This window comes from Ammodytes marinus (assembly GCF_949987685.1).
Source record: "Ammodytes marinus genome assembly, chromosome: 22".
NCBI classification, from domain to species: domain Eukaryota; kingdom Metazoa; phylum Chordata; class Actinopteri; order Uranoscopiformes; family Ammodytidae; genus Ammodytes; species Ammodytes marinus.
Window position 1 is genome coordinate 16,222,297 of NC_137226.1, and position 24,432 is coordinate 16,246,728.

The following is a 24,432-nucleotide window of genomic DNA, read 5'->3' on the forward strand; positions in this document are numbered from 1 at the left end:
CAGTGAGAGCCGGTATCTAGTGGCTATAGCATCATTGGGCCAGTTCATATTGACTCCAGTAATAGAGCTTGTTTGCTGCACTGTGGTCCTTACACTCTGTCTAGATGCTCTCTTCTGGAACACAAAGACATTTAAATTGGTTTGGTATAAACAGAAGAAGAAAACAGTAATGCTTCTCTACAATGATCCAAGCTACTCAGCCTGCAGCAGATTGTGCACTTTGTTTTATCTCCAAGTCCGCCCTTTCTGTGGGCTTTTTTGTATGCGAGAGATCACAGATGTTAGCTTTGAGAGGGTCTGTGATGTTTGCCTTTGTTAAAGATAACACCGAGGTGAAACTTCTTAAAGCCTGCCCTCAAGATCATTTCCAAGAGCTCAAAAAGTAACTCTAAAATCCAAGACCTTTCTCCAAACGTTAATTGGAGAGTTACTGTACATGGGAATGTCAGGGGCCACTTTCAAAGGTACAGGTAGAAGCAGCTTGTGAAAGCTCCGCCCTCCCTGTGACAAGCACAGCTCTTAAAAATAAATAAATAGAAGACAAAATATTTGGCTGCTGCTTTGGCAACGTGTCTCTGCCAGGGTGTTGGCTTTTCCAATCACAGTGTTTGCTTCATGGTCAACGTAAAACCTGCTTTTAGGCATCCTGTTCATTCGTAGAACATGAGGAAATAGGTATACTGTCTGTCTGTGTGCTGCTTGGCTGTTGAAATCACTGTGCTGTCAAGATAAAAAGTTTCAACCCCACTGGCCAAATTTCTATTTGACTTGACGGCCCTGTAGTCATCCCAAAAATATATAATCTTGTTTTTTTACATTCTAAAGCCACCATGTGGTGTTCCGCCAGTCTTCCAGCAGTCAGCCTTTTGAACAGATGTGTTGTGTTTTTCATGCATTTCCATAAATCAACATTGATCTTATCCCATCAGTGGTCACCGCTTTGACTGGAGCCACAGAAGCCAACAAAGCTGTTTTATCTGGAGGAAAACCCCCTGATAGACAGCTGAAGCAACAGCACAACTGAACTGTATTGTGTTGGCAAATGCCCACCAGATAAGTTATCACAATAAACTGTGACCACATATTGTCTCCCAGCATCCAATGTACACACACCGGTCCAGCTGGTGTGATGCAAATGGCTTGACTCAATATTGTTCTTAAGAAATATTATGGTAATAGCAGGGAACTTATGAAAGGAAATGAAAAATAAACTCAAAATCTCTTATGTCCTATGGCATTAAAAGTGTGGTGTGTTAAGGGAATTGGCTGTTTTTCAGAACAGACTTGGTAGAAATGTAATAATATTCATATATGTAGGTTTGAATTAGTGTGTAATCACTTGAAAATAAAGGATGGTTCTTTTAATACCTTAGGACTGAGCCTTTTTATATCTATATGATATGAGTGAGGTGGTCATTTTTTCTACATTAGCACAGAACGGACAAACTTACAGCCTTATGCATTCTTTTAATATAGTGGGTGTCCGCTGGAAATGCACCTGTTGGAAGCTAAAGAAGTACTATAGAATAAATACCAATGTAACTAAATACATCTTCACCTCATCACTCGATATTGTGGAAAGACTTGAGGCTGGGTGTTGGACAGGGCAGTTCCTTGTGAATTGAAAAGGCCCGGTGAAGGTATCACAGCGGAGGGCGAGGTTGTCCGTCCATCCATCGCTCCCTGCATCGGGGTTGAACTTCCTCTTGGGCATTCCAGCAGAGAGGCTGAGGTCTCCCGGGAAACGCTGCTCTGTCCTGACAGGCTTTGGCCTCCAGCAATGACTGATGCACAATAGCAGTTCACAGCACTGAGGCAAAGTCTCCGAGAGCATCACGGCCACCGACGTCAATCCCTCCTTTTCTCTGCCTCGATGTCTCTCTCTCCCTCTCCCTCTCCCTCTCCCTCTCCCTCTCCCTCTCCCTCTCCCTCTCCCTCTCCCTCTCCCTCTCAGTCTTGCCAAAAAGCTGTCAGGTCTGTTTGCACTGTGTTCTGAATGATATGAGCATCTGATTGCTCAATTCAGACCCGCTCTGGCAAAGTGTTTACCCGTTCATGAACCTGGCAGAGTACTATGAGATCCTAAGCCATATGAAGAAGGTTTTCATTTCATGTTTATCTAAGAGGCAGGTATCTTGTTGCATGTATCAATCCATTATGAACAGGGCAGTCGGACATTTCAAAGTACCACATCTAGTTTAAAAAAGAAAAGAAAGGTAAAGACATTATTGTACTAAATCAGGACAACTAAGTTTTGTCTAAGTCCATGTCTTTTGATTGGATTTCAGTTTTTGAAGGTCCATTCCGACATCTCATTCATGTCCGATCGGATAATTTTATGAAACTGAGAGGAGTGGGACATCTTCACACTGTTAAAAAGCATGTTAAAAATAATTGTCTTGGCCTCATAGGGATCCTGTAATTGAATGTCAAAGTATTCAGCTCAAATCGGCATAGATTTTGACCAAAAAAAACTGATAGGAAGGTGCAGATAGATTTGTTGATTGACAGGTGCTGTGCTAGACAAAGAGACAAAATGTGCCCAAAGACAATGAGCTATTCTTGCAAATGACAACATTTTCCCACAGTTTTTAAAATGTATCTTTCCAGTTTGGAATGGCCAAATCCCCTGTACTGTGTCCCATATCACAGTTGACTCCACTGTCATTGGCAAAGGCCTTGACGGGCAATAGCTTTGATGAAATCATATGTTTTCTTAATACTGGGAATCTTGCTTTATAGGAGAAAACATGAGCTAAACCAACACACTGGAAATGTCATCATCGTGTAAAATCATGTGTCTAGCATAGAATGTATCCTTTGTTAACTCGGCAGTATTAGTGCAACATCAGGTTTATCGGGGTGGATACAAATAGAACTGTAAAAACACCCCGGAGGGCCAATTGGTTTTGTCCACATACATGACTCATACATTTCCTCTTGGAGTAAAACAAAAGAAGCAACATATTCTCATGGTGAAAAAATAGAATTATCATCTCCATTGTGTTTATGTAGTGGGTGTGTATGTGGGTGTGTGTACCATTGGGAGACGGAAAGCCCAGACGTCTTTGCGGAGCTCAATGTTTACGTTTGAACACAGACAAAGCAGTGAGTTGTTCAAACCAGAGAGAGCCCAGCGGCCTGTGAATTAAATTGATCACTCTTGAGTGACGACATGTTTTGCAATACTTTGAAGTGCATTCCAGTCATTTTTAGGCAGTGAGCCTGCGCGTCCCGCCTCACGCTCTGTAGTGGTGGTACAGGGTGACAGGGGGCATTGCCTGTCATGGTATGTAGGTCAGTTATGCCGAGGATTCACAGCTTTCAAAATTACAGAGAATGAGACAGCTAGAGAGACCCAAAACTTTACAACAGCTGGGAGACGTTAAGAACCCGAACCCCCACAGTGGTCGTAATGAACGGTAATGAATGGACCTAAAAGGACAGATGAAGGGACATTAAAGGCAAAGAGGCGGACATGGAGAAGACAAGTGGAGGATGAAGAGGCTTGTATGGTTAGAGGCTCAGAGGAAAAACGCTGCAAAAATTAAAATGTGTTTTGGTTGCGAGTAGGTTGAGACACACTCTAAATCCCAGGCAGCCTGTCCCAGTAACAGAAGGCCTCCAGCATGTAGCCTAGATCCTCCGCTATACACAGTTTCAGCCTGCAGCCCTCGACAGATTGTTAGCTGTCCCAAGCCTGCAAGGGGTGAGAGTTCGAAGCAGAGACCCATGATGCCATGCAGTTAAATAATAAAATGGCTGAAAACGTGCGTTGGAGAATTCTAAATCCACACGGTGAAAGGGATTTTCAAGTTATTCTATCAATGTCAATTAACAATTTTGTTAAATAAGAGCAAGAACGTTTGTTAAGATGTAATTTTCTCCAAATGAAGGCCTCTTCTCCTAAAAACCCTGCTGCATGGTCAGACTCTGTATTTCATCATTTGCTGTTAGGACGCCACACTTTCGCTGATTTTTGTAGTAATGATCATGATCTTGGCACTCCCCAACACAGCTCCGACAGCAGGAAATCAATTTGGAGCTAAATCCGTCAGTATACACGGTCATTAGTCTGCATCACCCACTTACAGTAGCTACTCATGGTCTGTGTTCTTAGTACTCCTGTAACTAAAATGATATCAAATCATTTTTATTTATGTAGCCCAATATCACAAATATCCATTTGCCTCAGTGGGCTTAACAATCTGTATTGGCTAGCAATACAGCCTTCTCTGTCCTTAGATTCACGATTTGGAACAACACCCCCTCCCCCCTACCCCCCCTCAAAACAAACCTTTTAACAGGGGAAAAAATTAAGAAATCTCATGGAGAGCAACAGAGGAGGGATCTGTCTCCCAGGACAGATGGACGTGCAGCTAACATGAGTCAAAACTAGCAGAAACTTTGAGAGTTATTAAAGACCAATGGGTTTCTTTTGAAGGAGGTATGGAAACATTTTCAATACAAAATTATCTGTGTTGCAAAAAAAAATTGGAAATCCCCACTGTAAATCCCTCCGATGTAAAAGCAGTAGATTTCTCTCCAAATACAACCTGGTAGATTTCTGTAAAAAATAGAAGTGTTGGCTCGATCCTAAGTCTGCAGTTCTTGGTTGAATATGTCATATCGGTACTCAAATGGCAAGAGCTGTCTCAAAGGGTATTGGCTAGTAGGAGAACCCAGTTTAACCTCCAAGGTTATTTTTCCATGATAACACACACACACACACACACACACACACACACACACACACACACACACACACACACACACACACACACACAGTCTGGGGCCATCCTTCTTTCATCTAAAGCACTGTTTTTCCCTAGATACTCTTAGCAAGAAAGACACAACAATTGTGTTTACTTGAAGCCCAGCAAGGTCAGATTCTGTAATTATGGAAAATATGAGTCATTATTTTGCCCACTCACAAGGTATTTTGGAAGGTCTGTTGAAAATTCGGCTCTCCTTCAATCAAATAAACAAAGGGTATTTTAAGGTTGTTTTGACTGGTAGGAGTGTTTGGAGCACATACGCTGTTGGAGAAGTGCACGGATGACGTACAGACGGACAAATCTCTCCTTGCACTATTGTTTTTGTTAGGGCTGTCAAACCATTACAATTTTTAATCAGATTAATTATGGTAGCTGTGGATTAATCACGATTAATCACGATTGATTCTACCATTCGAAATATGCTCTGTATATTGTTGTAGGAACAGAAAGATAAATGCCATAAGGTGGATATATACATTTAAAATTAGTTTTTATAATCATGGCAAACTAAAACATAGGCCTACCACACCATAATTCAAATTGGCTGTCTCTTTGCTATGCGTCTGGGCAAAAAGAATGGCATTTATTTGGTGTTCAATGGATAAATGTGTGTTTTCATCCCAAATGTGAATGACATTCATTTCAATAATTTCTAGTAGGATGTTGTATTCTGAATACAACTTGATTGCAGTCCGAACATAGCGTGCCCTTATGTTTGGCAGTGCAAACATAAGGGCACGTTGGGCACACATTGCTTTCATATCCAGTGCTGATCCTGAGTCAGCCTCAGCCATAATGTTAGAGCGACAACTCTGCGCCTATTTTTTACAGTCTATGCGTGGCGCACCACTATCATGCACAGTGCAGATCCTGGGTCAGCCACAATGTTAAAACGACTATATTGCAGAGCAGGTGGGATATAGGCTACGGTGCCGGTCATTCTGCGCGTGCGTTACAAAAATGAATTCCATAAATGAATCATCCTGCGTTAACTCTCTAATTTTGACCTTCCTAGTTTTTGTACAATTTGATTTGTCTTTATGATTGAAAGCTCATATCTGCAGATTGTTCATTGAGCTCTAACTGTATATAAGAAGCATACCTTTTGTAAATACCTTGACAGTTTGTCTTTTGTTGCTTCACAGGGCAAAGTATTTTCGAGGGAAGAAGCTGAACGGAGAGTATGAGATCAGAGTGGAGCAGGTATGTAGCAATTATTATTAATATTTTGATTAAAAACATAATGGTGCATTATTGTTCTACATCACAACGCTGCAGAGTGCAGTCTAGTTATTATACACATTATAAAACTAGGACTACTGTTGGGAATTTGAATTATGGCCAACCTAGTTTGAAATTCCGGAAAATATGCTTGTTGACCTTCTTGCCAAGCATTAGATTACCAGTCTGTGTGTTCAGTATGGAGCTAATACCTTAGAGGAGATTAGTTTAGCTCAGCATATACTGTAGACTCAATGCAGGGGGAATAAGCTAACTGGCCGAACCCAAAGTTTAAATCTGCCTAGTAGCACCTCCTAAAGAAAACAATTAATAACCTTCAAGTCACAATTGTTAAATCTGTACAAAAAAAGTGTAAAATCAATCCCCCCACCCCCCTGCTCCCAGTTTTTATGCTAAACTAGGTTAAGCTAATTACTTCCAAGCTCTGGCTCCATACTTAACAGACATGCATCAACCCTCTCATTTACGCTCTGCTAAAGTAGCATAGAAACAACCCAATTGTTGAACCATTCCATGGCAGTAGCCTGATTTTAAATCAACATGGTCGTGCCAATATTATTCACAGTATGCACATAAATATGCATGTAAGTCTAGACATGCAGTATTTACTGTGTTTAGATAACATCTAATTTACCTCAAATAACTGTTCAGCTATACATCTGCAAGCCATTGTTGAGACCGGAGCTGTCTTTGAAATGGAGTGGTGGGCTTTTATGAGAGAAGGAAAACGGAACCGCAAAAGACCGGACCGGTGGTTTTATAGCCGTTTTGCTCGACTCTCTTACTGTTGTGGTCACATCTTTCTGGGACGAGGTGAGGTTGGAATATTAGTCAAGATTTTCTCATGAAATGTGAACTCGCATAGATTTCTCTTTTTTTTATCTTGCGGTGTCACACGTATTGAATCCCAATAAAAATGTGGCGGAGTTAATGAGGCCCCCTTAAGTTGATATTATGGGGGACCATAAGAACAGTCCAAAAACCCAGCTATAGCTCCAACTGGCCTACTTCGATGTTGTTGGACCCTCCACTCTCACCCCAAGAAGTCCTCATTGTTGACGATAACAAGTCAGTTGCTAATTGCCTTCAGCAGCCAGACTCTTCATAGGCTGTGTGTGCACCTTGCTGAGAGCCTTAGGACGATGGAAACCCAATCTCTGTGTGAAAAGTCAGCGACATGCTGAGATGAACCCTTTAAGGGGATGACAATAAAAGCAGCACTGCACTTTCCCCCACTCTCTGCAATCCCACTTCCTTGTTGGCTTTTCACATCTCTACCCAGTAGAGAGTTTGACATTGAATAGACTTGTTTTCAATGGCCTGCACAAATTTCTATAAAACCTTGTTTCCACTGAGCGGTACAGTTTGTTTTGGAACGGTACAGCATGCAATTATATGAGTTTCCACTGTCAAAAGTTGCGTAGGGTACCAAAATAAGTGAACTGTGCCGTATACAGTATATTTTTGTCACCCTTTCGTTGGGGTACCATTTTTGACGGAGACTGTGTCCCGCCAGTCACAATAGTTACAGACTGCCACAGCTATTGCATCCGACATATACCCTGCCTACCACGTAAGGGTACATTCGGGAGTGGAAACGCAAGCCAGATCTAGGGTTACCGTACCAAACCATACCATACTGTACCAAAACAAACTTGACTTTTCAGTGGAAACGAGGCTTGGAAACTGTTTTTCCACATGTTTTTGTATATACATAAAATTATATATTGTGATCATTTGTATCCCCGTTCGATGGTCCTTCCCAAAAATATGCTAGCTGCCATCTATCATGGGTGTGCTGTTGAAGCCTTTCGAACTAGTGCTCACAAGCCCTTAACTCACACAACTCTTCACTGGCTTGCTTTCTGCCATATAAGGTACCATCTCCACTAGACTCCAGCACACACTCACCACAGCATGTGATGCTGCAGTGGGGAGGCATGATGCCAATCTGTATTAAAGAGAAAGAGAGAACAGCTTTGATTCCTCAACGTAACATCTATCATTAAGGCTTCCCTGCCACCTGTACCTCGGCCATCCCGTGCCCCACAACAAATTTGCGGGCCTATTGTTTCGGATCATTACCTCTCATTTACATGACCCACTTTGAAGTTACATTTGGCAGGCGCCTGACATCCTGTGTCCACTGGGTAACTCTTTTTATCCACTAAACAGATGCTCATGGGAGCGCCGGTAGTGGTTCTGAAGCTCCTAAATGACTAATAAAAGCAGGCTTGAAGCCATTGCTTTTTTTGCAAAATGATTGCAAAATGATGAAATATGTTCAGCAGTAGTTCTTGGTGCTCTGAGCGGTCCAACAATATGCCAAGCTTTCCTTACAGTCAGATTAGTGTAACAGCATGGCTGTTTTGATTCCAACTTAAAAACATAGCCAGAAATGTAAAGAGGCCTTCACTGACACGTAACTTCAGAGCCAAATACCAAAAGGTCTCTATTACGCTTTACATGAATAGAGCTGGGAGTTGTACGTTAACGTCTTGCGCTCTCTCACTCCGTCCATTAATCCCTTGTGGTTTGAAAGAAGAGTTAATGTGAAGTTAAATCAGGTCAGTGCTCATATATCATGAACCTGTGACTCACTCATATCATGGGATCTGGAAAATGACCACAAAAATCAACAATAGAAATGTCAGATAGTTTTCTCTTTGAATGTACACCACCTCCAGTCATAATCCTAGTAAAAGTTAAAACCAAACCTTGATACACACTACGTATACAGTAAAGCAGATATATTAATTGAATTATATGTTCATTTGTGCCAGAAAGCCGACGTAATGTTGATGTCTAATCACACACACCTCTGAAAACGGCAGACGTTTGTGTCCTTACGGGCTCTGAACAGAGTGGACAATGTTTCTCCTCCTGTTGCTACCGACAGCAACTGCAGCCCGCGACACAGGCGTGGCCGTTAGCAGTTCAAAACATGGCAGTGGCTAACTTGCTGTTATGTTTGGCCGCGCACAGCTAATGATCTTAAGTCAGCCACAACTGCGTTAAGACAATGAACGCATTTATTCCAGAAATGAATCACCCTGCGTTAATTTTGAAAGCCCTACTATAAACTTAACCCAAACTGATTTGATCAGAAAAATAAAGATTAGGACCTTTAGTGTGAGACTTCTTAAATTGCGCTGCCATAATGCTGAAAAGCTACTGCAACGGGAAAGCGTTACAAAGAAAGTGACTTGTAAAGTCAGTAATGTCTGTTTTAAATGTTCAAGATTGTAATCAATAGCTAACAGTTACATTAGACACCAGAAGGTGTGACATCAAAACCTTTGAGTTCATTGAAGTGGGCATTTCATTGTTTTGATAGTTAAACTTTTTATTTGTAAGAGTAATTGTTTGTCCTTTGAAAAGAAATATAGTCTCAATTTAAAGTCAGACCCAAATTCCCACGTGTTGGTCAGAAACTGGGATATAGCTTTTGTGTGACTTATTTTCTTCATTTATATTTCCTCAGGGAGATATATCTCTAGGTGGATGAAGATTATCTTCACACTGACTCAACCGATTTGTTATCTTGACACATAACAAATCACACTTACCACTTGAAACCAAGGATTTGGTGCTTTTTTCTGAATATTGCTGCATTCAGGAGACCTTTGGATCTCATGGGATTAGGTATCGCCTACAATGCCTCGGATCCTTATGGTAGCAGTATCAAGATGAGTTCTTAAGATAAGATAACAACATCCTTTATTAGTCCCACAGTGGGGAAATGTTTGTGTTCTTGTGCACTGTCATCCCCACCCTGCTTGTGCTGTTTCAAAGCTTTGAAAGTGATGAGAAAAAGTGTCAAAATGAGTGTTCTTCACCAGCTTTAATCAATGTCGGCCACAGACACCATGACATTAACAAAAGGCTGCCACACAAGCACAGCAATCTGCACAATTGGACAAATTAGGCATTTCAATTTGAGAGGGTCTATTGTTTTCCAAAGAACAAGGGGCAATTCTTCAGGATTTGCCGGACCGTGTGTGGCTTAGGTTTCACAGGGCAACATCTGCTCAGCAGGCAAATGACCTCAGTGCTGTCCACACCTCTCTGCTTAAGGCATGGCAGCTCATAGGCAGTTGGCTGTATGTTATCCGTACCCTTATTTGGCTGGTATTTGCACATAGGGCATCTGGGTAGAACCTGCTCAATACAGTTTGGTACATGCAGCAGACATTTGCCTGATCCAGCTGCCCTCATGCCTTCTGTTTAGCATCTGTCTTAGATTTCAGCATTTGAGTGCCTCAATGGATTATTTCACTGTTGTACAAGGTGGTAGTGATTAGGGGCAAATACTCCTCTGTGGCGCACATGAATGGTCCACTGTACTTCAGACCTCTCAATTGAATCAGTATGTGATTCAACTGAGCTTATCGCGAGTTACTTAAAATGTAGAGGTAGTCAACATGAAAGTATCTGCCATGTAATGAAATCGCCATAATCAGTTCTTTCTTAGCATGTGTACTCAAAACTGAATAGCTTTACCTTATATAACCCTCATTTGTCAACTAACCTCCTTGCAGACAGTTTTTTTTGTTGCACATTTCTCATTCACAAGTAAGCAAGCCATAACAGTAACAGATGGGTCTATGCAACATTTCTATAGAAAAGTTGTATTTCATCCAGGTCTTGGTTTTTGTCAAGGTTTTTGTCATTGAAACTAAAGAGGTGAAGCAATAGAAGAAGCACTTTTTGTCACAGAAAAGCATCTTATTTTCAGATGAAAGGAAACCTCACAATAAGAGGCTCCAGCTGGGCTGGAACCATTTTATCAACAGCTTTTCCAGTTTGGTATTCCACGTGGGACCCAATTGGAAAAAGGAGACCACTTTTAAGGAAGTCGGGAGAAATGTTCAGTTAGATTAATCGTAGCTTTCACCTGCGTAAACAGTTTTGGGACATCTCTTTTGGTTCTTTGACCTCATTGGCTACTTGTAATACCTTTTTCTAAAGCTAGAAATCCCAATAATAATGAAATGCATTGTATTGAAATTATCTTCATGATGACCATCACAATAGAGTACGAATTGTTCTCATTACTGATCCTTAGATGGATTATGTTCATGCTTTCTGCAATTGCTTGATTTATGTATACAATTTTAGTGAACATACTATATTACTATTTCTAGAAGCCAATTTAACTCTAAGCGAAACCAGTTTTTCAAAACACAAAATTCTACAAGCAAGATGAGTTGGATGTCCTCTAATTTTCCACTGATGTACGAATTGTATCCTGTTACCTGTTGTGATGCTTACAATCAGGTTCCACCGAGATTTGAACTCGGATCGCTGGATTCAGAGTCCAGAGTGCTAACCATTACACCATGGAACCTGTATACAGCTGCTCAAAATTGTTGTCCAATAGTTATTTACTTAACAGATAGTCTATAAGCGATAATGCGGAGTAATGGACAACAACTCCTACGACAACAAAGATCGGCAACCTTTACTGGCTAACTTAATAAACTGGAAAATGGCAACTTATTCCAAGGATGTAAAGTCTTCCTACAAACAATCCAGCAACAAGTATGCCTACTAGTGTATACAAACACATTGTAGCATGGACTCAAACGCTGGGACAGTGATGGACTGCTATTTATGCCAAATGGGACTGACTGTGGTAGCAGCAACACTACAGGGGAAAGTTGAGAAAGACTCAAAGCAAACAAGGCTATTCTGTACCTTGTGAACAAACTGTGCAACAGGACATGAACTACATTGTGCATACTACGGTGACTTAGTCACAAAACAATTGTTGAGACGTTGCATAGTGTATGAATGCCATGCCCGGCACAACATCAGTGCAGGTTCATGTGAGGCCAGGCTCTCCCTTTTGTATATCTCTATGTGTCTGCACGCAGTGTTACAAATGCTTTAGCCGGGGGTGCCTTTAGCTCAGTTGGTAAGGCGTCCCCCTCCCCTCCCGGGCCGGGCCCAGCAGCAGACCCGGGTTCGATTCCCACCCGCGGTCGTTCTCTGCATGTCTCTCCCTTCTCTGCCCCATTTCACCTCTGTCTCTCTGCACTGTCAATAAAGCATAAAAATGCCTAAAAAATATCTTTAAACAAATGCTTTAGCCGAACTGCTATCGCTGTGTTTTCTCATATCCTTGTACAGTAACATTCAAAACATGTGTTGACGTTTCTTTGCAAATATTACATTATAGGAAAGTGTTTCAGCGAAAACCAGCTTATTATCAGAGGTGTGATTTGAACCCATACCTCCAGGGAAGACTAACCTAAACATCCAGTAAGGTGGCACGTTTGTAACATCAACATTTTATTTTTACTTCATAGCTTGCAACCTTTCCAATTAAATATTAAGTTAACTTTATGTCGGAAAATTCTGACCAATGAAATCGTTCTATCTGATATAGGCGGGCCAGAGCCCTATGTATGGTGCTCTGGGGCGGACGTAACCGGATGACAGTGCTGGGCAAAGATGGATGCAGATATACGTTGTTTGAGTTTGAAACGGCTTCGGCCTCGACACATAACATGACTTGGAAGACGCCACTAAAATCTTCCATCAGCAAGAAAGATGAATGTTCTGCTTTGCCTACCACGGCAAAAGTTAACCCCGCTGTTCGCTGAACAATTGGGGCTTAAAACGTCACCTTGTTCATTGCTCTTGTTCGTAGTGCTATCCAATTGCGAGCAGCGGTATTTGAAATGCACACTTAGGTGCCTCCCCTTTTGTTTGGAAGGTCTGTTGATCGTGGCCAGACCCTATATCGTTTTAGATGTGGGTCTGGATTTCCAGGCTACTTTAATGCAAGAATACTCTTGGGACTAGTACTTTATTACTTAAATTAGGTTCCACCGAGACTTGAACTCGGATCACTGGATTCAAAGTCCAGTGTGCTGACCATTACACCATGGAACCTCTACAAAAAGCCTTCCTCTATGTTTATCGTCTTATTCTGGGTTATTACGAATGACCGGGCCGATAGTTATGTAGAACAACAGTAATATTCCCTGTGTTCCAAATTGCATACTCTTTCTTTTTTTCTATTCTACATACTACATCTGACCATAACAATAATCTAGAGTTAGCATGCAGTATTTATTTATTTCATCATAACATTGCGCCTTGATCTTGCCTCTTGCTTTGAAATCTGTTGCATCCTTGAGTATTTTTAAGCATACTAAATCTGACCACAAGTACTGGGAAATCCAAATCTTTTTTCTGCCATACTAAATAGCAGAAAGTATGGGTATTGGATGGCAGCCATTGCATCTATTTCAACATACTTAACACTTTCCTGTCAACCCCCTTCAAATGTATGGTCCCTGAATACCTTACCTGTTGTGATGCTTAAAGTCAGGTTCCACCGAGATTTGAACTCGGATCGCTGGATTCAGAGTCCAGAGTGCTAACCATTACACCATGGAACCACATGGATAAGCCTCTACCATCCACACACAGTAGTCCAAAGCCGGGACAGCGGATGGACTGCTATTCATTCTGAATGGGATTGACTGTTGCAGCAGCAGCAACACTACAGAGGAAAGGCTAAAAAAGCAGCAAACAAGGCTGTTCTCTAATCTGGGAAACAAACTGTGCCACAGGAAATACTACGTTGTGCGTAATACAGCTGCTTTGTAACAAAACAATTGTCCAGTCGTAGCACAGTATATAAATACCATCCGCAGCACAATGTCAGTGCAGGTTCACGAGAGGCCAGGGACTTGCTACTACATTAACTGTGTATGTCTGAAAGTAGTATAAATACACTTGTCCACTAACACCTATGATCTGTTTACTGCAGTTTACTGTCTACAAATAATAGGGCAGCAGGCAGAAGTTATTCACCCTTTGCTTCTTAGCGCTGTTACTTTTAAAACGGGTCCCAGACAGATTTGAACTCAGATCATTGGAGTCCAGAATGATGACCATGACGCCGAAATAGTTCTCTTCTGACTGTTGACAAACAGTTTTCTCATGACATACCACTTCATTAATCTAACACACACTAAACACATAACCCTTTTACAACTGCAGATTGTACTTGGGCGGAGCTGCTTGGCATGTCCTTCCAAGTTGTTTTTGCCAAAGGGCAAAATATCCTGTTTACAATTTGACACGTGACCGAGCGAAAGGCACCTTAACCACCTGAACCTCGGTGACACGGGTTATTCCAAATCTAAAAATACTCGCAAAGATTCCAGATGAGCTTCTGTCAAGTGGTGTTTACTGTACTATGTCCACAGGTTCACATGGCTTGGCTTGGCACTCAGGACAGAGTGCACGCAGCACTGTAGGGATAAATGAAGCTCGTCTGTAAATTGCTGTGGCTAAGCTAAATCAGTGCCTCCCACAACAGAACTTGGTGGGTATGAGATTGCTAATCCAAGTTGAAGATTGTGTGGAGTTTCATATAAATAGGCATCTCGTATGTACGTGGAGCTCCTGTGTTTGACTCAACAGTGATCAATCAGTTGTTTTTCTGTGGTAGAGGGAAAGAAATGTTTGTCATTTATAGTTTGCTTGGATTATTGTGAACTGTAAAACTGTATAAACAACAGAAGGACAAGCTCAGCAAAGAGAAAAAGTCAGCCTGAGACATGGTTGGAGCAAATGACAACCACACCATTCCGTTGCTCCTAACAGGTTGGCTGAAAGCTATTCTTAATTCAGCCTGAATGCAGGTCAACAGATGAGAAGAATCAGCTCTGGAGGCAGTTGTCCCATGTATCACTTCCTGTTTTCCTTTCCCAGGGCAAGAGCTGCTCCAAGACAAGTGTCTGAATGTGTTACCGTGATGGTAACCATGGTGCTGTGAAAAGCCTCCTGTCCTGGCTTCTGGGCCTGTGCCCTGCACCAGCCACTTCATCCATTACTAACCAATGAGAGTGGTTGCTAGCACTCCTCTTGCCCAGAACCAGCCAATCAGAGATGGTGTGGAATGTGTAGCTCTTGCCAATTTGCTGCCCACTCTCTGGTTTCATCTGGTCCCAACAAAAGTCAACGTAGGCCCCTGTGTTTAGGAGGGGATTTGTTTTGGAGATGCGATGATGGAGGATGGATGTGTACATGTGCATGTGAGTGTCTGCGTGTGCAATAGGGTGTGTTGTGCCTTTAAGGGTCCTATTTAGCAAAGGAATGCACTGCTGAGCACACAGATGTTTCTTTCAGAGGCGGGTATCAGTACAGAAGAGCTGAGAAAAGGACGAGAGCCAAGTGCATGTCCTTGAGGCACACTGAGTGTGAATGGTGCCTCGTTGTCCCCTAAATACGATTACGGCATTTACTCGCCCCCTGCTCTCCCTCTGAGAGTGCAACACAATAAATAAAAGAGGTGGTGGGTGTTTCTTTCTCTTCTCTTGGCAGGACCCCCCCAGTTTCGTTACGTTGGTGCATTCTTTTCAAAACCATCTCACTCCCCCATACTGAGTTGACATGGGCCATAGCGCTGGATGAAAGGGAAATGTATCTCTCAGAGAATATTGCTGATCATATTTCCTTTTTTATGTAAATGAAAGCCCCGTTAAAGCTTGGCAAAGCAGGCTTAAAGTCTGAAACGATGATCACAGATTCACAGTGAGAATGTGCAGATAGCAATTGACTTAACTTACAATAGAAATTGGCAGGGGGCTGGTTGAGTGCAGGGTCAGCTGGAGGACTTGCTTCTATCCCCATCCATGTTGGCATTGATCTACGAGAGGCATGTTTGCACAGCCTGTCTGTTTAAGTACTGCAGGTTTGTGTTGTTTTGAGGCTTTCACTGCATCAACTGTATCACGTTTAAACAGCTGCTCTTTAATGTGCTATCACAAAATGTTCATTAAAAAAAACAATCTTGAAGTTTATTGTGTAGTTTTAAGTACTTCTTGTGTTACTTTAAGACAGTGGCACAGCTGGCTTTTGCTCTATACCTGCATTCTTTTCCTTTTTCTGGCAACTTTGGGGCAGCACCACATGCTTTAAACACGACATTGACAAACTTGTACCTTTTTAAAGTTGACAAGTTGATATGTTAGCTAACAACTCCCTATTTACAAGTTGAATGTAAGTCCAATATTCACTATCCTTTAAAGCTACAGTGCTTTACTTATGTCGCCCCATGAGGAATTCTGAGTAATTACAACAACACTGTCTGTGCATTTGCATGAGGTAAGCCTTCGATGATTGCGCATGGATTTGATACCTTCTGCTGTACGTCCAGGTATTTTAAGCAGTTGCATCAACAACTAAAATATTTCGTTGTCGCTTCTTGAGCGTCAGGGGGTGACGCCAGTTTGTAAACGCTACCATACTGGGAATACAGAGAGAGTTTTGTGGAGCTGATAGGCTTAATCAACTTTGTCAACTCATTTGGAAATGGCTTGAATGTAACAGACATTCATAAACATGAAATATTTACGCACTATAGCTTTACACTTTATGTAAGGTAAATATTTAGCTGTTCACCAGTTAGTCACTAACTAAGTTTGCTGGTTACAGTATGGAAAGTAGCATATATTGAATTGATGTACATTGATTTACCAATACATGTCGTCATTCGATCCTTTGTAATAGCTGTCTGCTGCTACGAGGTTAATGAGAGCAGCGAGCGAGGCTGTAGATATAGTTGTGTAGCTGTAGACCCTTTTTGTGTGGTTTTGTCACTACGAGTGACACGTTTCACATTGCCATTGACTCATGGCTCATATAATATATTGATTTAAATATTGATTTAAGCAGCTGCAGAGCTCTTCACTGATCCACCAATCATCTGTCACAATGCCCTATTGGTCAGATTGGACAGAGGATAAATAAACTGTGATAGTGAGCAATTAGGAGAGAATTTATTGGAAATGTCAAAGGCTTTTACTTATTTATTTAGTCAGTCCATGACTTAATCCATCCACCCTCCAGTCACACACCTATTTGTTAAATTAGCTCATTGCCAAATGCTATTAGCCATGTGCTGTACATGTGTGCAGGGCTTCACTCCAAAATGCATTATATCCTCCTCCTGAGAAGAGATTTGGTCCCGAGTGTCTAATGAGAATTATTTGTAATAGCAGAAATCATTCTGAAAATGCAATATAAACTAAACCTCTGAAGATGGCTTTCACTACTATCATATATTTAGCATGAACATCTGTAGTCTGTCTATCCAGATATACATTAAATTATGCTGTAGATGTGATATTATCACAACCTCTTCAGATGTAGTATGTTGAACATGATGGCACATACATAGATGATATTTTCATTTGATTACGCTTTTGCTTTGAGTAAAATTTGAGTTTGGTAAACACAGCATTCCTTTTATTCAGTGTTAAGAGGGAGTGAATGATTGGATCTGGTACATTGCTGACTCAAGACGGATGAAGTGCAGCCGTGTTCCTTTTTGTAGCGCTGTATTATTAGGTAGTCCACCACGCCATCTCAAATTGAATTCTTATTTTTCCACAGAGAGTCAGCAGGCTGCTTGTTTAGGGCCCATTAAGTCCACTACATCAGTGTCACTCCTCATACTTAAAAGGAATGTGAGGACTTAACAAATGGCGGCGTTTCATGTTTGAGGTCAGCTGGCTGCTGTTTGGCATCCCTCCAGGGCTTTCTTTGCCTGACGTTTACGATGATGCAGCCTCGAGCTCGGCCCCTGTCACGGAACATGGGATTATATGTGACCCAACGGTGGGTTAGTTAGTTGACTTAAAACCCTTCTCTACTTCCCCTCTGAGGGAACACATGGTCAGAGTGAAGCAGGGTATCTGGCAAAAGGCTAAAGTTTGATCTTGTTGCTGTTTCTAGCCGTCTCCTTCGGGTCACGACGACAGTCAAGAACATATTCTAAAGCATTCAGTAGCTGTGGTTTATGAGTGTGCTGTAAAGACAGGTTCACTGCACATGTAGCCTGCTCGCAGTGGGACTACAGGTTGCCCTTCATGAGGCAATCAATCATAAGCCCCTCTGTGTAGATACAATACACGTGTTGCTAACTCGGCCCAAGTCTCTCTTGTAAAATAGATGTTTGATCTCAGTAGGTCTTCCTCGTAAAACAAATTAAAACAATTTAGCCATCAATGTCACACAATAAGTAATAATTCTTACATTACACACTTCACTTATGGGGAATGTTCACGGTTCACAGCCGGTTCATTCCTTTTGTTCATGCTAACAATAACAATGTTGACGTGCTGTTGTATAGCAGGTTTAATGTTTACCATGTTCACCATCTTGCATGTTAGCCCTAAGGACAAATACTGAGGCTGATGGGTTATTTAAATAAAAAAAAAACTTAATTGTGCCTCACAAAGTGACATACATTTGCCTTCAGTAAGTGACTAAAGCAACATGAAAAGAAAATAAGATAGAAGAAGATCACATAAAATCTCACACAAACAGTCCAATATTTGTTATTGCACTAATTAGAAAAAAGTTGCAGGGTTCTGTGGTGCAACTAACCACACCCAACAATGATGTCATGGTGTACTGACACACCCTGTATAGGTACACTAATAGGTCATGTTTCAGCTGTGCTGTAACAATGCTTTAAATAATATTACTAAAAAAGAACAGGCAACAAATGCTTATTTCTCACACTGAATAATAAACTCTTTTGCGGCACCAGCATCAGAGCAGGAAAGTTCATTTAAAGGATTCTAAATTTGGTCAGGAGAATTTACATTAATAGCTTTCTCGACTTCGATGGCAATCATCTGCAGGAAATTAGAATCGTCGCTCTCTTGTCCTTGTCTATCGAGAAAGTCCATTCCCAGAAGTCGACTGTCACCCCTCCTTTTGGAGTATTTTTGGGAGTTTGTCTGAGTCATTAGGTAGCCAGGCTACGGCCTTTCACAAGGCTCTCACTGTCTCAGAGGCCAAAGACTGGGGGATAACTCAATTTGCCTCCTCTCACCAGCACTCTCTCTCTCTCTCTGTTGCTCTGACGTTTGTCTTTTTCTGTCTGCTGTGCAATTACAGACATGCCAAATGTCAAACTGGTGGTCTGAGATACTTGTCCTGTCTTTATTTTCATTTCTTCTTTATATGAAAGATGCAATGTTAAAGTGCTTGAGCTTGCATCACGTGACTTTCAGGAGGCATGATGCAATTAAACCTTTTTACTTTCACTTTTTAAATTAACATACTTATTTCTGAACGATCTTTTGTCAATCCAAGTATCTTAATCAGCGGGATCAATTAGTGTGTACACAAACATGACTGTATTTGGTAGGTTGTTGTAGGATGAACCTTTTGATCTGAATGCATCCTTTTCTCTATGTGCCCCCTCAGGCGGACTTCTCAGAGATCAACCTGGCCTCCTATGTCATGTCTGGATGTATGGTGGACATGCAGGTCAACAAAGGTGGAACCAAAGTGGTCAGGTGAGAGGCTCCAGGACCAAGAAAGAGCTCGAGAGTCCTTTTGACGCATTCGCCCACGCAATCCGTGATCTGCCTCAGTGAGCCTGCACAAAGAGCCCAGTTCTTTTCTCTCCGTGGCATCGAGCATGACTGTGTATATATAACACTGCTTGCACTTAGAGAAATCAAGGCTGTAATGTGATTATGCCAAGGGAAAAAAACCTTAAAAAAGACAAGAAAGAAGGAAAAAAGTCGTCTTACCCTATTTCAACCTTTGTGGGAAATGTGTGTGACGATGTTAAAAAAAGATGGATTCCAAATATTGAATCTTGTCACCTGTTCCACTCCTTTCATGTGGCTTTGATCACTGTTTCAGCTCCCGTTCGCACAATGTCACCGCAATGCTGTGCAATATTTGCAAAATGCGCGTTACACAACTGTGGGTTTTTTCAGTTAAGCAGTCTGATCTCCTGCGCCCTGAAAATACTGATAATCCCCATTGGACCAAATCTTATGGTTATCACATCAGAAAAAACTAGTTGGAAACTAGTCTGTGGACAGGAACTTCTAATCACTGTGTAGAAATCATTTCAGCTACGAACGTTTGCATCCGACCTGATGCAAAAAGAAAAAAAACATTGTGATATTTTTTGCTAGCTGCTTAGCATTTGGGTTATTTGGGTGCATCCTAGATAGACTTTTCTTCTTGCAGTGGCAGAGGTGGCTGCTGGCCAGTAAGTAGCTCCTGTAGCAGCAGCACGTGAAGCCGGGCGTTTAAATAGACTGCTCTGTTATGTCAAGTTGGCGCTCAAGGAGATCACCGACGATCAGATGATCTGAGTCGGCAAAGATGACATCATCTGCACTATGAATAATAGAATCTGCAGGACCCCTCAGCCCTACAGCACCCTTTAGTAACTTTTTGCTCACTCTCTCCTTAAAAAAAAAGTCAATAATGTACCTATGTTTGGTGTACAGAAAAGCTGCATATGGACAGAAAATGGCCCTCGAAGTGTGAATGAGTAATCAGAATCAGAAATACTTTATTGATCCCTGGGGCGGACATTTTTTTTGTTACAGTTGCCCCAATTTATAATGAAAATATATTGGAAAGAACGAAGTATGTTGGTGTAAAAAAAAATGTATGCCACTATATATATACAGTAATCTAATAATATAGCTTACAGACAGTATAAATCCTAACAATAAAAATCCAACCATAGTTATTTAAGAATGAGAAGTAAATAAATCTGAACATTGTACTACAATATGCACACAATGTAAGCACTGGAAATGACAAAAGTATATGCAATATGTAATATAAATATTGTACAAATTTTGAAATCAGAAATATGTTATGTATAATATTGCGTCATCAAGTACAATATCAATATTACTATAGCAGCGTTGTGAAACTTTAATGACAAATAATAACTGCTAACAAGTTCACTAAAAATGTGAACATGTGATAATGTTGTGTTTACAGCTTGTTTCTACTGCAACCAGCTGATTCCTGTTTTCAATAATAGAATCAGATGAATCATATCTTCTGGAATGGGAACAAAGTAAACTATGGCATCAACTGACACCGTTAAAGAGTGATCATGTTCACCATATGTGCAAACCCTCAATAGCCCGCTGCTTAGATTCTCCATCCTTCTGACTTTCTGCATCCTGATTGGTCCATTGGATCAGCTAACTAAACGCATGCCATCCAGCGTCATACAGCCTTTCCTGAGGAATAATCAGCTAATCTGCGTTTTGGCCTCAACTCCACTCAGTTTTTTCTGTTGAAAATGACTTCCTCCTGTCGGCGTTGAAAGCAGCATTTGTAACGGAAATGGCCTCACCGTGCAGTGAAGTGCAGTGTGAAATTGAGCGGTGAGTAATGGCAGTACGGCGGGCTGGTGTCACAATGCAGCCTGTTGTCAGAACAGACACAGAGGTCATTGTGTGGCCTGGATATTCTGCGGCGATATTGCTGTAATGATAGAGAAGGCCAATTGGCTGCAGATGGTCTGCCTTGTTCACACAACACTGACATTCACTGCCAAACTGTTGTGGTTGAGATGGTCGTTTATGACTCTGAACAAACAGTCCAATGGTTGTTTCTAATCCAGTACTCAAAGTCACAAGTTTATACCACCTAAACATTGATATGTTTCATCGGGTTAGACAATGAAAGTTCTCTGGATGAAACATCTACTGAAGACCCCAGAGTGGGAATTGATATCAACATTATTCATACCTTAAGCTCATTATTTCAGTGATAGCAATGGGTTTCATTCTCTGCCAGAAGAATGTTGTCACACTTCCACAGATAGACATAAGACAGACAAAACACTAGTTTCCCATGCACAAACTAAATGCACTCTGATTACATTTTGCTGTGTGTGTGTGTGTGTGTGTGTGTGTGTGTGTGTGTGTGTGTGTGTGTGTGTGTGTGTGTGTGTGTGTGTGTGTGTGTGTGTGTGTGTGTGTGTGTGTGTGTGTGTGTGTGTGTGTGTGTGTGTGTGTGTGTGTGTGTGTGTGTGTGTGTGTGTGTGTGTGTGTGTGTGTGTGTTTGTGTTTGTGTGTGTTTGTGTTTGTGTGTTTGTTCACACGCGAGGGCAGCTCACATGCATACAGGCACGTTTACACTGCATTGTACATTTAAAGCAGGTTCCTGCTTTCCCACGTGTCTGCTGGCAGTTGCTTTGGCAGCGCTCCGACCTATGACCTCTGTGCTCTGTACACGGACGTGCCATTCGAACACCACTCTTCCACTGCAGCACACTTTTTCACTGTGGTTTCAGGCTTGGTTATGCACTGCGGTTTCTCTCACTTGTGTGAAATTGGTATCTACTGCACCCTTGCACATATGCAATGGAACGGACACAATGGATCTCACTTGATAACTTTAAGAATAAGCCAAACGAGGAAGACATGTTCCATTGTGAGTGGAATCAGGTTCTTGATTTTCTTGTTTTGGTTTTGTACAACTCTCGGTCATGATTCTTGGCAGGATAGTGATGGATTCCATTCTGCAACGTGGCGCCTAGCACGTAGGCTACAGTGCAGCAGGGCGACGCGCCACAAGTTACAGTAGTTATGGCGTTTGGTTCCCTGCTGCACTGCTGTCGTCAGCCCTTTGGCTTCTCCACTCTCCGCTGCCAAACCCTCCAGCGGGCCGCTCGGCTCCAAGTGGGATCGCTGGTCTGGCTGAGGGACGGATGTCAGCGGTGTGATAAGCCACAGAGCAATGTCTCCCTCCTCCACTATCCCCACATCGCTCCAGCTTTGGTTGATAAAACCCCGCTGATTAATTAGTGGTGATTAATGCTGGGTGTGTTAAGCGTTGGTGACTGGAGGAGTTAATTGAGCTTGTTTTACTGTTGCACAAACTGGAATTAGTTTGGGGTCGCAGTGTGACAGATTAGATACATGGCTAAGCTACATGATGCTTTCCATCAGTGCTGTACTCTCACCACAAATAAACAAACATTTAGTGAGAAACATTGCTCATTTTGCATCCGTCCATGCACCGCCCCAAGATGTTTCTATCCTCTCACTAAGGAGGGGCTTAAACAATAACTGGATAAGACAATAGTCGAGTGTCATGACTTCAGTTGGGCTACTTAATCCATGGAACTATTGTCCCCCTCTATACTTGTATAGTCAGAAAGACACCTGAAGGGGCTGAGCTGGGGCTACACAGATTTGTGACAGGGCTATAGCTCTGGTTTTGCGGCATCATTGCAAACAAAGCAGTCGCAATTTAAGCTTGTTCATTAATACGCCACATTTCATGTTCAGATGGGCGCTCTTTGCAGTGTGTGTGTGTGTGTGTGTGGTTTCCTGACCTAGCCATGGCAGAACAGCCTTGTCACATTCCTCGCCGTTGTCGGCCCCATTAGATGAAGGGAGGGAGGCGGCCAGATTACATTAGCAGATCCTTGTCTGATTACTTTTTCGCCCCTCTCCTTCTATTTAATTTTCTGTCCTGAAGGCTACCGTTCTCAGACAGACAGCCCCCCCCTCTCTCTTTTCCTTTCCAAATCCCTACAGAACACATAACAGAACTCTCCTCCTTCAGTTACCTCAGGTGACGATTTACCGCTTAGACCACACAGAGACAAGAAATACACACACACACACACACACACACACACACACTCACAATGCACAAAACCGAGTCTTATCCCCCCCCCCAAACCCTTAACCCTCCTTCCCTTTACCCTGGTGAAAGCCCATTTTAATCAGTGAAGGAACTGTCCACCCAGGAGTCTGCCTCAACACCTAATACCTCAGACAGGTTCATCTTATTACCGAGCAAATAAATCCGAGCGCTGAGTTCAGACATGGCTTTAGGAGGGCCTGAGGGGCGCTTTCCTTTAGGAGCGCTGTGGCTGTAATGAAAGCGTACAGCGTCCGTGAGGGCCCACTCCAACAGCCCCTTGCTTTTGTAATATAGCCATGAATACAAATGGCCCTGCTAATTCACTCAAACTCCCAACAACGCTCATTTCCCCTTCTGCCAGAGGTCATTTGCTGTTCCAATCTCTTGCAGCCCCTTTTCCTCATTACATCTGCCCTCCCGTGGGACTCTCCTCCAAATCCTCAACGCAATCATTGCGAGGCCACTAAAGATTCTATCATTGCTTTTGTTAGACGTCACACCCTCTGCTGTTATTCATTCCGGATTTGGAATTCAAATGGACCTGCATCTCTTTGTTGTTCTTAGCTGTTGGCGTGCGTCCTCGTGTGTTTTTCTACGTGACCTTCTCTGGTTGACTGCGGCGTGGAGATGAGCCCTGGAGTGCGTTCACAGCTGGAGGCCATCCAAAGCTTTGGCAACCCTGACAGGGCCACCGCCCAGGATCTAAAGCCACTGCCAGGTCGCTCTGGTGCCATCGGGCCCCAAGCCACAGCCACAACCCGCAGGCAGCCCTAGATGCAGGCCAGGGGACCCACAACATGATGTTAGCCTACAGGGAGTCACTGTACACATACACAGAATGGAAGATCATTCAGGGTTCTTTGGAGATTTTGTGTGCACAGTTCTAGATAAGAATACTAGCAGAGGACTTTCCAAATGTTTGAGTTAAACT

General features: G+C 42.2%; 1 protein-coding gene across 1 annotated transcript in view; it reads left to right on the forward strand.

Moving 5' to 3' along the window:
* The window catches only part of syn3 (synapsin III), a gene marked incomplete at its 5' end in the record, with an annotated part of 94,936 nt that overhangs the window by 9,029 nt on the left and 61,475 nt on the right, over positions 1-24,432 (forward strand). Inside the window, 2 exons of the mRNA XM_080051261.1 lie at positions 5,924-5,981; positions 19,272-19,363. Of these exons, the coding sequence (XP_079907387.1) occupies positions 5,924-5,981; positions 19,272-19,363 (150 nt within the window). The remainder of the gene's footprint in view (positions 1-5,923; positions 5,982-19,271; positions 19,364-24,432) is intronic.